This window comes from Dermochelys coriacea, chromosome 14 (assembly GCF_009764565.3).
Source record: "Dermochelys coriacea isolate rDerCor1 chromosome 14, rDerCor1.pri.v4, whole genome shotgun sequence".
Taxonomy (NCBI): Eukaryota; Metazoa; Chordata; order Testudines; family Dermochelyidae; genus Dermochelys; species Dermochelys coriacea.
Window position 1 is genome coordinate 30,616,256 of NC_050081.1, and position 17,558 is coordinate 30,633,813.

At 44.0% G+C, this 17,558-nt stretch overlaps 2 protein-coding genes across 2 annotated transcripts in view; both read left to right on the forward strand.

Annotated features, from left to right (window-relative positions):
• Positions 1-12,855, forward strand: part of LOC119842468 (zinc finger protein 260-like) — a 61,558-nt gene extending 48,703 nt beyond the window's left edge. The window contains 2 exon segments of the mRNA XM_043496682.1: positions 5,449-5,527; positions 8,208-12,855. Of these exon segments, the coding sequence (XP_043352617.1) occupies positions 5,458-5,527; positions 8,208-10,390 (2,253 nt within the window). The 5' untranslated portion in view covers positions 5,449-5,457 and the 3' untranslated portion in view covers positions 10,391-12,855.
• The window catches only part of LOC119842502 (zinc finger protein 251-like), a 503,489-nt gene that overhangs the window by 454,353 nt on the left and 31,578 nt on the right, over positions 1-17,558 (forward strand). The gene's annotated exons all lie outside the window — the stretch shown is intronic.

A 17,558-nucleotide genomic window follows, 5' to 3' on the forward strand; every position in this document is an offset into this window, starting at 1 on the left:
CGAGTAGAATCTTAAAACCAGATAGATCTTTTGCCCCCACTGCTTCCCTTGGAAGGCTATTCCAAAACTTCACTCCTCTGATGGTTAGAAACCTTCGTCTGATTTCAAGTCTAAACTTCCTGGTGGCCAGTTTATACCCATTTGTTCTTGTGTCCACATTGGTGCTGAGCTGAAATAATTCCTCTCCCTCTCCTGTATTTATCCCTCTGATATATTTATAGAGAGCAATCATATCTCCCCTCAACCTTCTTTTAGTTAGGCTAAACAAGCCAAGCTCCTTAAGTCTCCTTTCATAAGACAAGTTTTTCATTCCTCGGATCATCCTAGTAGCCCCTCTCTGTACCTGCTCCAGTTTGAATTCATCCTTTTTAAACATGGGAGACCAGAACTGCACACAGTATTCTAGGTGAGGTCTCACCAGTGCCTTGTATAACGGTACTAAAACCTCGTTATCCCTACTGGAAATGCCTCTCCTGATGCATCCCAAAGCCGCATTAGCTTTTTTCACAGCCATATCACATTGGCAGCTCAGTCATCCTATGATCAACCAATACTCCAAGGTCCTTCTCCTCTTCCATTACTTCTAATTGATGCGTCCCCAATTTATAACTAAAATTCTTGTTATTAATCCCTAAATGCATAACCTTACACTTCTCACTATTAAATTTCATCCTATTACTATTACTCCAGTTTACATGGTCATCCAGATCCTCCTGTATAATATCCCGATCCTTCTCTGAATTGGCAATACCTCCCAGCTTTGTATCATCTGCAAACTTTATTAGCACACTCCCACTTTTTGTGCCAAGGTCAGTAATAAAAAGATTAAATAAGATTGGTCCCAAAACCGATCCCTGAGGAACTCCACTGGTAACCTCCCTCCAACCTGACAGTTCGCCTTTCAGTAGGACCCGTTGCAGTCTCCCCTTTAACCAATTTCTTATCCACCTTTTGATGTTCATATTGATCCCCATCTTCTCCAATTTAACTAATAATTCCCCATGTGGCACGGTATCAAATGCCTTACTGAAATCTAGGTAAATTAGATCCACTGCATTTCCTTTATCTAAAAAATCTGTTACTTTTTCAAAAAAGGAGATTAGGTTGGTTTGGCACGATCTACCTTTTGTAAAACCATGTTGTATTTTGTCCCATTTACCATTGACTTCAATGTCCTTAACTAATTTCTCCTTCAAAATTTTTTCCAGGACCTTGCATACTACAGATGTCAAACTAACTGGCCTGTAGTTACCCGGATCACTTTTTTTTTTCCTTTCTTAAAAATAGGAACTATATTAGCAATTCTCCAATCATTCGGTACTACTCCTGAGTTTACAGATTCATTAAAAATTCTTGCTAATGGGCTTGCAATTTCAGGTACCAATTCCTTTAATATTCTTGGATGAAGATTATCTGGGCCCCCCAATTTAGTCCCATTAAGCTGTTTCAGTTTCGCTTCTACCTCAGATATGGTAATATCTACCTCCATATCCTCATTCCCATTTGTCATGCTACCATTATCCCTAAGATCCTCTTTAGCCTTATTAAAGACTGAGGCAAAGTATTTGTTTAGATATTGGGCCATGCCTAGATTATCTTTAACCTCCACTCCATCCTCAGTGTTAAGCGGCCCCACTTCTTTCTTAGTTTTCTTCTTATTTATATGGCTATAGAACCTTTTACTATTAGTTTTAATTCCCTTTGCAAGGTCCAACTCTACTCGACTTTTAGCCTGTCTCACTTTATCCCTACATGTTCTGACCTCAATTAGGTAGCTTTCCTTGCTGATCCCTCCCATCTTCCACTCCCTGTATGCTTTCTACTGCTTCTTAATCATCTCTCTAAGATGCTTGCTCATCCAGCTTGGTCTACAACTCCTTCCTATGAATTTTTTCATCTTTCTTGGGATACAGGCTTCCGATAGCTTCTGCAGTTTTGATTTAAAGTAATCCCAGGCCTCCTCTACCTTTAGATCCATAAGTTCTTCAGTCCAATCCACTTCCCTAACTAATTTCCTTAATTTTTGAAAGTCAGCCCTTTTGAAATCAAAAACCCTAGTTGCAGATTTATTTTTGTTAATCCTTCCATTTAGTTTGAAATGAATTAGCTCATGATCACTTGTGCCAAGATTGTCCCTTACAACCATTTCTTCTATGAGGTCCTTGCTACTCACCAAAATTAAATCTAAAATGGCATCCCCTCTAGTCGGTTCAGCAACTACTTGATGAAGGAATCCATCAGCTATCACATCTAGGAAAATCTGATCCCTATTATTATTACTAGCACTGGTCCTCCAGTCTATATCTGGGAAGTTAAAGTCTCCCATGATCACGCAGTTTCCATTAGTATTTACTTGATTAAAAACATTAAAAAGGGCTCTATCCATATCCAAATTAGATCCCGGAGGTCTATAGCACACCCCAAGCACTATCGTAGGAGAGGCTTTACTAGTTTTCTTCCCCAATGTAATTTTTGCCCAGACGGACTCTGTCTTATCCATTGCATCGCTTCTTATTTCTTTACATTCTACCTCGTCATTGATATACAATGCTACTCCACCCCCTTTACCTTTGTTTCTGTCTTTCCTAAAGAGCACATACCCTTCAATACCTGTAGTCCAGTCATTACTACTATTCCACCATGTTTCTGTTATCCCTATAATATCTGGTTTCACTTCCTGCACCAGTAGCTCTAGTTCCTCCATTTTGTTACCTAGGCTCCTCGCATTGGTGTACAAACATCTTAATTTTTGCTGTTTGGCCTCGCTCACATTTTGTACCCTATTAGGCACAGTCATTCTACAGCCAGTATAAGCTATTAGACTAGTATCCACACCACCCTTGCTCCTTATATACATTCTCCTACCCACGGCTGTATCCTTTCTTACTTCATCTTCTTCCCTCTCAATGCTAAAATCTGGCATGGAGATTTTCTGGACATCTCCCATCCATCTCCCCCCAATTCCTAGTTTAAAGCTCTCTTTATCATTTGTGCCAGCCTCGATCCTAGAAGTCTATTTCCTTCCCTACTCAGATGAAGTCCATCCCGAGAGAACTGTCCTCTGTCCGTGAATGCATCCCAGTGGCCATACATCCCAAAGCCCTCCTTATAGCACCACTGCCTAAGCCATCTGTTGACAGTCAATCTTGTCAGACCTTTGTTGCCCTTCTCTAGGAACAGGAAGGATCCCGCTAAAGATCACCTGAGCCTCAATTTCCTTAAGCGTCTTCCCCAGCCTAGCATAGTCTCCCTTAATACTTTCCAGCGAGAATCTAGCCGTATCATTTGTTCCCACATGAAGGATAATTCGGGAATTCTTTCTCGCTCCCTTTAGGATCCTTTTCAACCTCAGGTCTACATCCCGTATCTTAGCACCCAGAAGACAGCACACCCTTCTATTCTCTGGATCAGCTCTAGTTACAGGCCTGTCTATTCTTCTCAATAAAGAGTCCCCGATCACATAGACCTGCCTTTTCCTGGTGACAGTGCTATTCTCCAGTCTCTCCCTGTTCCCTCTGGCTGCAAGTTCTTTCCATTCCTGTTTTCCCTTATAATCTTCTTCAACCCATCCTGTATCCTCCTGGGACTCATATTTGGTGTAGTCTCCTTTGACTCTTCCCCTTTTCCTATAGGACTAGCCTCTCTTCTCTTCTTCCTTACCCTTCCACCTTCAACAAGTACCTGCTGAGCCCCTTCTTCATTTTCCAACTCTGCAAACCTGTTCCTAAGCTCTATTTCTCCTTCACTAGCCCGTCTTTTCCTCTGCCTGGTTCAAGTCACATGTTTCCACTGACCACTTTCCTCACCCAGTCTCCCCTCAAAATTCCCCAGCCCTGCTTCCATCTGTGAGTCTGAGCTTTTCCCTTCAGATACCTCATATCTTTGCTCCATCATCTGCTCAAACCCCTTCCTAAACTCAATGAGACTTTCCACTTGCATCTCCAAATCTCAGATCTTTTCCTCCATCAGCTCTATCAGACGGCATTTCATGCAGAAAAAACTCTTATCGGGTTCCCCCTCCAGGATCATGTACATACCACAGCTTCCACATCCAGTCATCCTCAATGTGTCTTCCACTACAGGAGTCACTCCCACAGCTGCCTCCGTATTTGTCCTCACCTTCCCACCTAAATCCTGTTAAACTGGGAAACACAAGCCACACCAAAAGACCACCCCCCCCAGCAAAAGCAAACCCCAAACAAGCACCACAATCCAAACTCCTCTGTTTGCTAGCTTCTGTGCCACTGTCTGGCTGGCTGGCTACCTTTATAGGACCCCAGTCAGAAGCCCCACCCCCTAATCAGGCTCAGCTGCTCTCCCAGCACAAAACCCCTACACACACACACACACACACAAATACTAAAAATACAAAACCAAGTACAACTACCTTCTCCTCCAACAGAACTCCCACTCAAACTCCCCTGTTTAAAGCTCTGTTTGCTAGCTCCTGTGCCACTGCCTGACTGGCTGGCTACCTTTATAGGACCCCAGTCAGAAGTATGATTCACCCTCAGCAGTTTCTGACACCACACCTGCTCTGCGCTGAAATAAATTGGCCAAGTCTTTTCTTAATATGGTAGAATCTAGAAGTCTTGAAGGAAGCTTTGCTAAGAGCTCTCCCCAGACAGAAGGGTGCTGTGATCCTGAGATAACTGTAGCTGGAAAAAGTTCAGACTGCTAGAAATAAATGTACAGGGTCTTTCTCCCAGTGGGAAATAGGTAGGGGGTGCCAGCGGGCTGCCACCATTATAGGAACAGATTCTAGGTATAGATAAAGGGCTCAGGGAGGGACAGACATATGATATATGGTTCCTATCCTGTTCCCCATCTCCCAGTGCCGTACTCTGTTTATACGGCATACCATCCAACACGGCCCTAGAATCCTGGGGTTCTAGGTTCCTCTTTAATGTGACTTGTAGCTCTGGTTGCATTTTTCTTTTTCTTCACCACATGGGCTGCTAACGTGGTCTGGAACCATTCTGGGAACACTGTGGGCTAAGAACACATCTGGGGTGAGTTCAGAGCAGGGCTATGTGAAGAACTGATTCACGGTGTTTGAACACTTGAAGATGGCCATATTAGCCTCTTATCCTAGAAGAAAAGAATGAGGAAGACATCATAGCTCTTCAGGTCCAGGACAGAGCTAGGAACAGAATCAAGGTCTCCTTAGTGCTTGTCTAGTTCCCATCCACTAGGCCCCACTGTCTCTCAGCTGGCTGCATGCAGGGAGCCCTGCTATAGCAACAACCTAAGGTGGCATCGGTCGATGACTGGAGAGAGAATTAAAGCTTACTTCCCCTAATTTTAACTGTTCACTTTTAAACACCACTTTTCTCTTTCATAATAAAAGATCAGTAAAAATTGCACCCAGCTGCAAGTGAGTGAATAAACTCACCCAGCCTGCAGGGAGTCCATGCTCCATCTAACCCGGGATTATTTCTACTCCAGATCTCTCCGATGGAGCCAGGGGAGGAACCAGGCCCCTTGGATGCAGAGGAAGGGGAGATCGTGACAGGCACCTGCACAGGTGAGGAGTTTGTTAAGCCAACTCAGAAACCACGGGCGAGTGAACAAAACAGCTGACTTTTTCACCAAGGCCCCGTGAGGCTCCCAGTTCTGCCCCTCTTCACCCATGTTAGGGTTGTCCCAGCAGAGGTCACATCCTCCTGGCAGGTGTGTCAGTCATGACTTCCTTCCCACACTCACTGACTGACAAATACACTTCTCTCCCACTCCTCCTCTGTCCTTTCCTGGTGTTGAGGTGTGATGTGGGAGCAGAACTGGTCCCTCTGCTTTGTGGGATTAGGCCCCTAATTTCAGACCATATCATTATAACCTCCACAAAAATGAGGAGGTTAGTTAAACAGAAATTAAAAGGTACAGTGCCAAAAGTGAAATCTCTGCAAGCTGCTTGGAAACTTTTTAAAGATACCATAACAGAGACTCAACTTAAATGTATACCCCAAATTAGAAAACACAGTAAGAGAACCAAAAAAGAGTCACCGTGGCTAAACAATAAAGTAAAAGAAGCAGTGAGAGGCAAAAAGGCATCCTTTAAAAAGTGGAAGTTAAATCCTAATGAGGAAAATAGAAAGGAGCATAAACTCTGGCAAATGAAGTGTAAAAATATAATTTGGAAGGCCAAAAAGAATTTGAAGAACAGCTAGCCAAAGACTTAAAAGTAATAACATTTTTTTAAATATATCAGAAACAGGAAGCCAGTTAAACAACTAGTGGGGCCACTGGACGATCGAGATGCTAAAGGAGCACTCAAGGACGATAAGGCCATTGCAGAGAAACTAAATGAACTCTTTGCATTGGTCTTCACGGCTGAGGATGTGATGGAGATTCCCAAACCTGAGCCATTCTTTTTAGGTGACAGATCTGAGGAACTGTCGCAGACTGAGGTATCATTAGAGGAGGTTTTGGAACAAATTGATAAATTAAACAGCAGTAAGTCATCAGGACCAGATGGTATTCACCCAAGAGTTGTGAAAGAACTCAAATGTGAAATTGCAGAATTACTAACTGTAGTCTGTAACCTATCATTTAAATCAGCTTCTGTACCAGATGACTGGAGGATGGCTAATGTGATGCCAATTTTTAAAAAGGGCTCCAGAGGGATCCTGGCAATTACAGACCTGTAAGCCTGACTTCAGTACCAGGCAAACTGGTTGAAACTATAATAAAAAACAATATTGTCGGACATATAAATGAACATAATTTGTTGAGGAAGAGTCAACACGGTTTTAATAAAGGGAAATCATGCCTCACCAATCTACTAGAATTCTTCAAGGGGGTCAGCAAGCATGTGGACCAAGGGGATCCAGTGGATATAGTGTATTTAGATTTTCAGAAAGCTTTTGACAAGGTCCCTCACCAAAGGCTCTTATGCAAAGTAAGCTGCCACAGGATAAGAGGGAAGGTGCTCTCATAGATTGGTAACTGGTTAAAAGATAGGAAACAAAGAGTAGGTATAAATGGTCAGTTTTCAGAATGGAGAGAGGTAAATAGTGGTGTCCCCCAGGAGTCTGTTCTGGGACCAGTCCTATTCAATATATTCATAAATGATCTGAGAAAAGGGGTAAACAGTGAGGTGGCAAAATTTGCAGATGATACAAAATTACTAAAGGTAGTTAAGACCCAGGCAGACTGCGAAGAGCTACAAAAGGATCTCTCAAAACTGGGTTATTGGGTAACAAAATGGCAGATGAAATTTAATGTTGATAAATGCAAAGTAATGCACATTGGAAAGCATAATCCCAACTATATATATATAAAATGATGGGGTCTAAATTAGCTGTTACCACTCAAGAAAGAGATCTTGGAGTCACTGTGGATAGTTCTCTGAAAACATCCACTCAATGTGCAGCGGCAGTCAAAAAAGCAAACAGAATGCTGGGAATAATTAAGAAAGGGATAGATAATAGGACAGAAAATATCATGTTGCCTCTATATGAATCCATGGTATGCCCACATCTTGAATACTGCTTACAGATGTGGTTGCCCCCATGTCAAAAAAGATATATTGGAATTGGAAAAGGTTCAGAAAAGGGCAACAAAAATGATTAGTGGTATGGAACGGCTTCCGTATGAGGAGAGATTAATAAGACTGGGACTTTTCAGCTTGGAAAAGAGACGGCTAAGGGGAGATATGATTGAGGTCTATAAAATCATGACTGGTGTAGAGAAAGCAGATAAGGAAGTGTTGTTTACTACTATAACACAAGAACTAGAGGTCACCAAATGAAATTAATAGGCAGCGGGTTTAAAACAAATAAAAGGAAATATTTCTTCACACAACGCATAGTCAACCTGTGGAACTCCTTGCCAGAGGATGTTGTGAAGGCCAAGACTATAACAGGGTTCAAAAAAGAACTGGATAAATTCATGGAGGACAGGTCTATCAATGGCTATTAGCCAGGATGGACAGGAATGATGTCCCTAGCCTCTGTTTGCCAGAAGCTGGGAATGAGCAACAGGGGATGGATCACTTGATGATTACCTGTTCTGTTCATTTCCTCAGGGGCACCTGGCACTGGCCACTGTCGGAATATAGGATACTGGGCTAGATGGACCCTTGGTCTGATCCAGTAGGGCCATTCTTATGTTCTTATTTATTTCTGCTGTTCCCCCTTTCTGAGGATTCTTTACTTCCTAGCACAAGAAATGAATCAGGTCTCAATTCTCCCTCTTTATTCCAACAGAGGATGGGATGGTGAAGATAAAGGAGGAGAATTGTCTGGAGGAAGCAAAATCTCATTTGAGTTTATTGGGAATGTTGGCGGGGAAAGTTTCCTTGAGTCCTGAGCGGGTGGCAGCATGTGACTCTCAATGCATATCAGACAGTCAGGAAAAAATTCCTGGAGAGACATCACAGGGTAAAGCCACTTCCACTGGCAGAGCTCTCAGGAAAACTAAAAATAACAAAGCCCATCAGAGAATTAACACTGCAGAGAAACCTTATAACTGCCCTCAGTGTGGCCAAAGCTTCAATGTGAGCTCAGACCTTGCTGTGCATCAGACAATCCACGCTGATGAGAGACCCTATAAATGCATGGAATGCGGGGAAATCTTCAATTGGAAATCAATCCTTGTTACTCACCAGAGAATCCACACTGGAGAGAAGCCTTATAAGTGCCATGACTGTGGGAAAAGCTTCCGTCAGAACTCAACACTTAGGACACATGAGAAAATCCACAGGGCAGAGAAACCCTATGAGTGCCCATAATGTGGGAAAAACTTCCAAGTGCGCTCCTACCTTCTTACACACGAGAGGACCCACTCTATAGATAAACCCTTTAAATGCTCCGACTGTGGGAAAAGCTTCTGTGCAAGCTCTGATCTTATGAAACATCAGAGAATCCACACAGGAGAGAGACCCTATAAATGCCCCGACTGTGGGAAAAGTTTCAATGACTGCTCAGCCTTTATAAAACACAAGAAAATCCATGTGGCAGAGAAGCCCTATAACTGTATTGACTGTGGGAAAAGCTTCCATGTTATTTCAGCCCTTACTGTACATCAGGCAATCCACTCGGGAGAGAGACCCTACAAGTGTCCTGACTGTGGGAAAAGCTTCATCCTGCGCTCATGCCTTATTAGACATCAGAGAATCCACTCTGGTGCTAAACCTTATACATGCCCCGACTGTGGGAAAAGCTTTCGTCTGAGCTCAACCCTTTGTACGCATCGGAAAATCCATACATCAGAGAAACCCTATGAGTGCCTCAAATGTGGGAAAAGATTCCGAGTGAGCTCCTACCTTCTTACGCATGAGAGGATTCATACTGTAGATAAACCTTATAAATGCTCTGACTGTGGGAAAAGCTTCAATGCGAGGTCCTACCTTATCAAACATCAAAGAATCCACAAGGGAGAGAGACCCTTTAAATGCCTTGAATGCGGGAAAAGCTTCAATCACAGATCAACTCTTATCACCCATCAGAGAATCCACACTGGAGAGAAGCCCTATAAATGTCCCAATTGTGGGAAAAGCTTCAGTGTGAACTCAGACCTCATTGTACATCAGAGACTCCACACGGGAGAAAGACCCTATAAATGCCTTGACTGTGGGAAAACTTTCCGTGTGAGCTCACATCTTACTAGACATCAGAGAAGCCACACTGGTGAGAGACCCTATAAATGCCTGGTCTGTGGGGAAAACTTCAGTGACTGCTCAGGACTTATTAAACATAGGAGAAACCACACAGGAGAAGAACCTTATAAATGCCCTGAGTGTGGGAAAAACTTTAGTGTGAATTCAGCCCTTATTGTACATCAAAGAACTCACACGGGAGAGAGACCCTATAAATGCCTTGTCTGTGGGAAAAGCTTCAGTGACTGCTCAGGATTCATTAAACACAGGAGAATCCACACAGAAGAGAAACCTTATAAATGTCCTGAATGTGGGAAAAGCTTCAGTGACAGTTCAAGCCTTATTAAACATAAGACAATCCACACAGGAGAGAAAATCTATAAATGCCCTGAATGTGGGAAAAGCTTTAGTCATAGCTCAGCCCTTTTGAAACACCAAAGAATCCATACAGGAGAGAGACCCTTTAAATGCCTTGAATGTGAGAAAAGGTTCACTGACAGCTCAGCCCTTAGGAGACACTGGCGAATCCACTCAGAAGACAGGCCCTATAAATGCCCCGACTGTGGGGAACGATTCAGTGTGACCTCAGGCCTTATTAGGCACCAGAAAATCCACACTGAGGAGAGACCTTTTAAATGTAGTGAGTGTGGGAAAAGCTTCCAGTCAAACTCACTTCTTAAAACACATCAGAGGATCCATACAGGAGAAAAACCATATAAATGCCCCAAGTGTGGGAAAAGCTTCCGTCAGAGCTCCCATCTTATAAGGCATCAGAATGTACATATGGAATAGGTGTTCACAATGTTTTTCATTGTTACTTTTGTTATGGTGTTTCTCACAGTTCTGCTACACTCAGTCAAATGGGGATGATGGGATCTATGCTTGGCTGGGTTTTACAGGGTACCCGCTATGGATTTAAAGGGTCCATGCCATGCCCTGGCCACAAAGGCAGGCCCCCTGGCCTCAACACCTCTAAGACTTTGGACTCTAGTGAATCCATCTAAGGTAGACTCCTGGTCTGAGACTCTCTTCCCCTCCCCACCCCCAGGGATCAATGCACTTCAGGTGGTGTTGGTAGCAACACCAGGCAGGTGTTTTCCAAACAGGATAGGTTTAAATAATCAACTGGGATACAGTATCAGGAAGTCCTTAGGTTCACTTAGGCCATACCTACACTATCATGTATGTTGGCAAAACATACATCACTCAGGGGTGTGAAAAAAACACAGACCTGAGCAACAGAAATTTCACCGGCATAAGTGCTAGTGTGCACGGTGCTATGTCAGTGGGAAAAGCTGTCGTTGGGGGTGGTTTAATTATGTTGATGGGTGAGAGCTCTCCCGTTGGCATAGGGCGGTTACTCGAGAGATCTTACAATGGTGCTAGTGCATCGGTACAGATGTGCCGCTGTAAGCTCTCTAGTGTAGACATAGCCTTAGAGAAGCAAAGGTGAAAACCAAGTTCAGACTGGTCAAAGCCAGGGCTTCACAAATCCATGCTGTTGTAGGATCCATCTTCTCTCTCTGTCCTTCTGTCTCTCAGTCCTGAATGAGAACTCCTATGTGTCTGTGAACCTTCTTCTTAAACAATGATCCCTGACACCTCTTGTCTCTGCTCTCTGGAAAAAGCCATGCTATGTTCACACATTCAGCCTGCTTGAACCGCCTGTTGTTAAGTGTTAATGTGAGTCATTGTCTCTTCTGGATCCTCCATTGGTATATTTTGGTTCCAGCCAGCTCCTGAGGGTGCATTCATGCCATCGCAGAGAGATCAAACATTATACGTCTCCTTCCCTGTTACAGGAGAAGCATTTTATTCTGTCTGCATCCAATGAGTAACAATGCAAAGACAGATGGCCAACTGAGACTCATATTGGTCATAAAATTATTGCAGAAAATTCCCACATTCATTATAGATGGGTCCTGGGGCACTGAGAGATTGGTGATCGAGGAAGCAAAATGGAGAGTGCTGGGGAATGGAATATTTGGAAGTTAGGTTGTTGCTGGATGGGCACAGGCAATGGGCGAGGGAGGTTGGGTGCTGGTGAGTGGGTTACTTGGAGACTGAGATGGGAGAACTGTCCTGAACTCTAAATGTTTTACTTCTCCAACAGAGAATGAAAAGCAACATACCCCCAGCTTCCATCCAACTCATGGTCTGTTACAAAACCTCAGCAGTGACTGTTAAAGCAGATTAAGTTCCCAAATACACAGGCTGTGGAAGAGTCAGATGTGTTCAACTGTTGATACTTGAGAGTACAACTTCATCAGTCAGGCTATGCAGAGGGTTGAATGGGGTGAATGTTTCTTTTTGGTGTCTGTTAGCAATGGAAGTGAAAGCCTTATGGAGCATTGGTGCATGTTATCCACAATGTTGTAGCTGATATGAAGGTGGCAAGGAATACAGGATTCTTTTCCCTTCTAATTCCCATGTTTTATGGTGCTGGGTGGCTGGCATATGTTCTGATGCCACCTTCACTGTCACTAAATACAGTTTTCTTTGTGTTACTTATATATAGAAACTTTCAAACAAATGTTTTTCCCCAATATTCTGAGTTCATGTTTTTTCTCCTCCATCCCCAAACCCTGGTGTTTTGAGTAGAAGTAGCTCATGGTGGGTAGTGTTCAAGTCAAGCCAGCTTTTACAAATCATTTTTCAAAGTGAAAAATACTCTCCAACATCTTCTTACTGGTTCCTTTTTGTTGTCTCTGTCCATCATTTCTGTTGCAACCAAAGTCTAACTTTCAGCCCCTCCCTCTTCTGTCTTCAAAAATAAAATTTCTCGCCTTCTAAAAAATGCTAAAGTGAACTCTCTGTGAGAGGGAGAAAATGTCCAGAACACATCAAAGAAAATGTTTTTGAGAAGACCTCCCCCTCCCAAGGACTCCTTTAAATTTTGATCACCTGTAGGTGCTGTGTATGGCAACAGAAAGAGTTTTTCTGATGACATAGGGAGTGTCTACACTGCAATACAAGCCCAGGGTTAGTGGGACTCGAGTCAGCAGATGCTGGGTTTGAGAAACAATGGCTTGACCATTTGCACTGATTGCCAAACTCAGGTTTAGAATTTTTTAGCATCCACACTGCAGTACACAGATCTGAGTCCAACCAACCAGATGGCAGACTTCCTAGCACTCTCCAGAAGTGTGGCTGGTCTAGACCTTCATTCCTGGTGCAGCATGGGAAATCTTGACTGTCCACACGGCACGTTGCAGGAAGTTTGAACAGCCACCAACACATCCTGCCAAACCATCATTTTGATCATAGAATCATAGAATCATAGAATATCAGGGTTGGAAGGGACCCCAGAAGGTCATCTAGTCCAACCCCCTGCTCAAAGCAGGACCAAGTCCCAGTTAAATCATCCCAGCCAGGGCTTTGTCAAGCCTGACCTTAAAAACCTCTAAGGAAGGAGATTCTACCACCTCCCTAGGTAACACATTCCAGTGTTTCACCACCCTCTTAGTGAAAAAGTTTTTCCTAATATCCAATCTAAACCTCCCCCATTGCAACTTGAGACCATTACTCCTCGTTCTGTCATCTGCTACCATTGAGAACAGTCTAGAGCCATCCTCTTTGAAACCCCAAATCTGTGTGCTTCCAGAAACTGGAGCCAGCAACATGAAGGAGTAGACTAGGGGTAGTCAATAGGTGCCCAGAGGTAAGGAGAACATCTGTCCCCCAAAGTTTTGAGTCAGCCCTGGGCATCTGCCACTGTGGCTTGCTGTGCTTGTCACAACCTTTGTGAAGCCAGAGGTGGGCCATTTCCTCCTGAATGGACCTAGGACAGTGATGGGCCACTGCACTGGTGCACTCAGTGACCACAGCTGGATCTGGATGTACCCAGGTAACAGAAATCAGGGGTGCTTTATGCTCCTGCATTATGGATGTGCATGGGCCAATGGAAGAGGGAGAATAGTACCTCTATGAATGGGCTTGTGGTTGGGGAGTGGGATGACATTGATTGCTTGTATGGGAGGGAGAGTTGATTGCCACGAATTGTACTTCTGAATGATGTGACCACTTATGAAATAGGATTGGGGGGAAGAAGTGGTGTGGATTGATGTATATAGCTGTATCGAGACCTGTCTTTTGCATCCGATGAAGTGAGCTGTAGCTCACAAAAGCTTATGCTCTAATAAATTTGTTAGTCTCTAAGGTGCCACAAGTACTCCTTTTCTTTTTGAGAATACAGACTAACACGGCTGCTACTCTGAAACCTCCCAGTTGTCCCTGATCAAATGTTTCCCTTTATTATTTGAAATACACCTTATACGATGTGTTGCAGTGATGCCAATACAATTCTTTATTGAATATAAAACCTTTATTTTTACACATGAATTGGAAAAGCACAATATTAAACCCTTGCCTGCCCAGCCAGCTTTGCCACTAGCCCACCAAAACACCAGCAACACTACAAGCTCTAAAAGTAACCAAGAACAAAGTGCATAAACAAGTGCAAATGGATGAGCTAGTACAAGACCTCCCCCACACTACTGCTTGTCCCTGGTTCCCTGTTCTCCTTCCCCCTCCTTCGATGTTTGCCACACATTTAGTACTGAGGCAGGGAGGTGAAGGCATTCACAGGAGAGGGGTTCAGCACTGAGGACTCCATGGGGCACAGTTGTCCTGTCCAGACACTCATAGGTCCCAACTGCACTGGCCACCCAGCCATGAAGTTGTCCAAGCTGTTTCTGGCACGCAGGCCAGGATACTGCAGTGAGCATGCAGCCCATGATGTGGGTGCTGCAGGAGCCTGCGTCTTTGCAGCCATTAGAGACAGTAGCCACTCAAATGGTTCTCTCTCTGGTGTGTTTTATCTTCCTCCCTTAACTGCCATTCTTGTTCCAGCGACTGTGAAGTGGGTGCCTGCTGTTACCCTATCCTCATGCTGAAAAGCCAGCCCAAGCCTTTCCCATGTCTTTCCTCTTGCCGCAAGTCCCTTTGCCTTTGGCACTCGACTGCATGTTGGCCCCATCCAGAATATCAACCATCAGTTCATCATGAAAACACTTCCTCTTGGAACAGTCTGCGAAGGCACTGGGAGCCAGGCTTCTGCAAGTATGGGCAAGCTGTGGAGGTATGAACATAAGAACAGCCATACTGAGTCAGACCAAAGGTCCATCTAGCCCAGTATCCTGTCTTCAGACAGTGGCCAACGCGAGGTGCCCCAGAGGGAATGAACCGAACAGGTGATCATCATGTGATCCATCCCCTGTCGCCCATTCCCAGCTTCCGGCAAACAGAGGCTAGGGACACCATCCCTGCCCATCTAGGCTAATAGCCATTGATGGACCCATCCTCCATGAATTTATCTAGTTCTTTTTTTAACCCTGCAGCCTGCAGAGGCCGAAGAGCCAGGACCAGGACCAGACACAGAGAGTTATGGTCTTGAATAGCTCAGTGAAGGAGCACAGAAAAAAATCCTTTTGTAAGTTCAAGAACAAAAAATGTTCCTTTTTTTTTTAACTGAACTTCCATGTATCGGCAGAGGGCTCTTCAGACCCTGAACGCTGGCAGGACACAGCCGGGTTTATCGAGAGAATGGCAAGTTTAACATCACAATGCTTTTAAAAAAAATTATTTCAACTAAATGGAGTTGGGGGGAAGGTTGGTGGCAATGCAGCGCGATATCAGCCTTCTCTCTCATTTCAGACATTGCACGTTTTGGAGGACATAGGGGTTCTCATGGTGCCTGGCTGGCAAAAAGAGGTATTATTCCAAGCGGCCAGTGGGAAGCCAGACATCTGTGCCACTGAAGTATTCAAACGTAGGGTGACTGAACCGCACTTCTACATGTGGAGTAGGCTGGTGAGCTACATGATGGCCCTGGAAAAATATGCCCTACTTCCTTGAAATGTGACAACCTAGCTGGAGTTCCTGCTATGGGAAAATTTGCACCCGGGATTGGGTCAGGACTAAGTGATTTGTGTACAAATATCCACATACTCTCACTCTGCCTTTGTGCTTAACTGAATAGGAGCTACCTACACTCAAACGTTTAATCTACTCTGCAGAAAGAATCCCAGGTCTGCTAAATTTTATAACCCCTTCAACCTCTTTTATAACATCTTCACACTTATGCACACGATGTCATCTGACAGGGTACTTCCACTTACCCTTCATTAAACCCACAGACCACTCTAATCTCCCACCTCAGTTGCTTACAATTCCCATGGCAAGGAGACACTGCCCCAAGCTACTGCCAACCTACTTACCACCACGCTGAAACGAGGCATAGTGGCTTTCTCAAGGCACCTATGTATTTCTTTCCATGACCATCATATGACAAAAATCTTAATATTTTGGGACCTTGACCATATCTGAGATTGCTCTCACCAGCCCCGTTAGCAGCTACATACTCCAAATATTTCAAAGCATAACCATTATACCCATTCCACTATTAAAAAAAAAATGTCCACAAGGTGGGAGGAGCATTGAGGAATCATATAGCAACAGTGGGGCCTAATGAAGAAACCTCTGATGATTCCTAGCTCTGTCATTGGCCTGCGGATTGACCTTGGGCAAGTCACTTTACTGCTCTGTGCCTCAGTTTCCCATCTGTAAAATGCAGACAACGATATGAAGTTCTTTGAGATCTGCTGATGAAAAGCAATATATAAAAGCAAGGTATTTGGTTATCTAGCTACAGTAGCATATCAAATGCAAACCTAGATGAGAACTACCGCTGTCTAAATGACCACTAACTCACACAACAGACATTTCTCTCTGGGAAATTAAATGACGAAAAACTTCATTAACATGAAGGTGTTAAGGTGGCCCAGAGGATCTCGTGCCCTTGTAGACTGTGGAGTTCAGCAAAACTCAAACCTCTGAAAACCAGCAAATGAAGAGTGAAGGTGCATGCCAATGCAACCTGCCCTCTTTGAGCGATGACCCAATACCCCTACCGCACAAAGACCCACACTCTTCCTGTGCAGATAGTGCATGTCACTCAGGCAGTAGGACACAAGACAACTGTAGCACAGAGTCAAACACCTCTTTGCTAAGGGAAAACTTGTTTTTAGGTGAGCTGCACTGAAAAGGTGCTATCCACTCCTCTTCTACATTCAAACACTGAGCCTGTCACCAGAAATGGCCCCACACTTGTTAAATTTTACAGCTCCTTCAACCCTCTTTTACAATCCATTCACCCTTAGTCACAGGATTCTATCTAACCCTATACTTTCATTTACCCATCATTAAACACACAGACTCCTCTAACATCCTGCCTCTCTGCTGATAATCCTCATGGCAAGAAGACCCCTGTACTCTGCTGCTGACAACTTACACAACTCAGCACTGAAATGATGCAACACATGCACTTTGTTCTTTTGATCACATGTATGGGAAGGCTCAAACCCAGATCTCCTCCTATCAAATCACAGCTCTGAGATGCTTCTCAACCTAATCTCCAGATCTCCTCATATTACAATTGCACTTCTACCAAGCTACCCACTTATGTCTCCAGCATTCAATATAGCTACACCTACCACAGTAAATGCAGCAGGAGTGCACACAGATAACTCCCAGTTGACATTGCCAGCTCCAGGGAGGGCAGAGTTAAGGCTGACTGGACATATACCTTAACTCTGCATGTCATGGTTTTCCAAGGATTGAATTTTGCTGGGCAACTTTGGCTTGAGGTCCTCCAGTCCAGCCCTCTGTGCTGGGTCAAGGCCAAGTAAACCTAGACCATACCTGCAGGTGTTTGTCTAACTGATTCTTAAGAACCTCCAATGCTAGGGATTCCACAGCCTGTCTTGGAAGCCTATTCCAGAACTTAACTATCCTTATTGTTAGAAAGTTTGTCCTGATAGCTTACCTAAATCGCCCTTGCTGTAGATTAAGCCAATTATTTCTTCTCCTACCTTCAATGGGCATGGAGAACAACTGATCACCAAACTCTTTGTAACAGCCCTTAACATATTGGAAGACTGTTATTGAGACCCCCACAGTC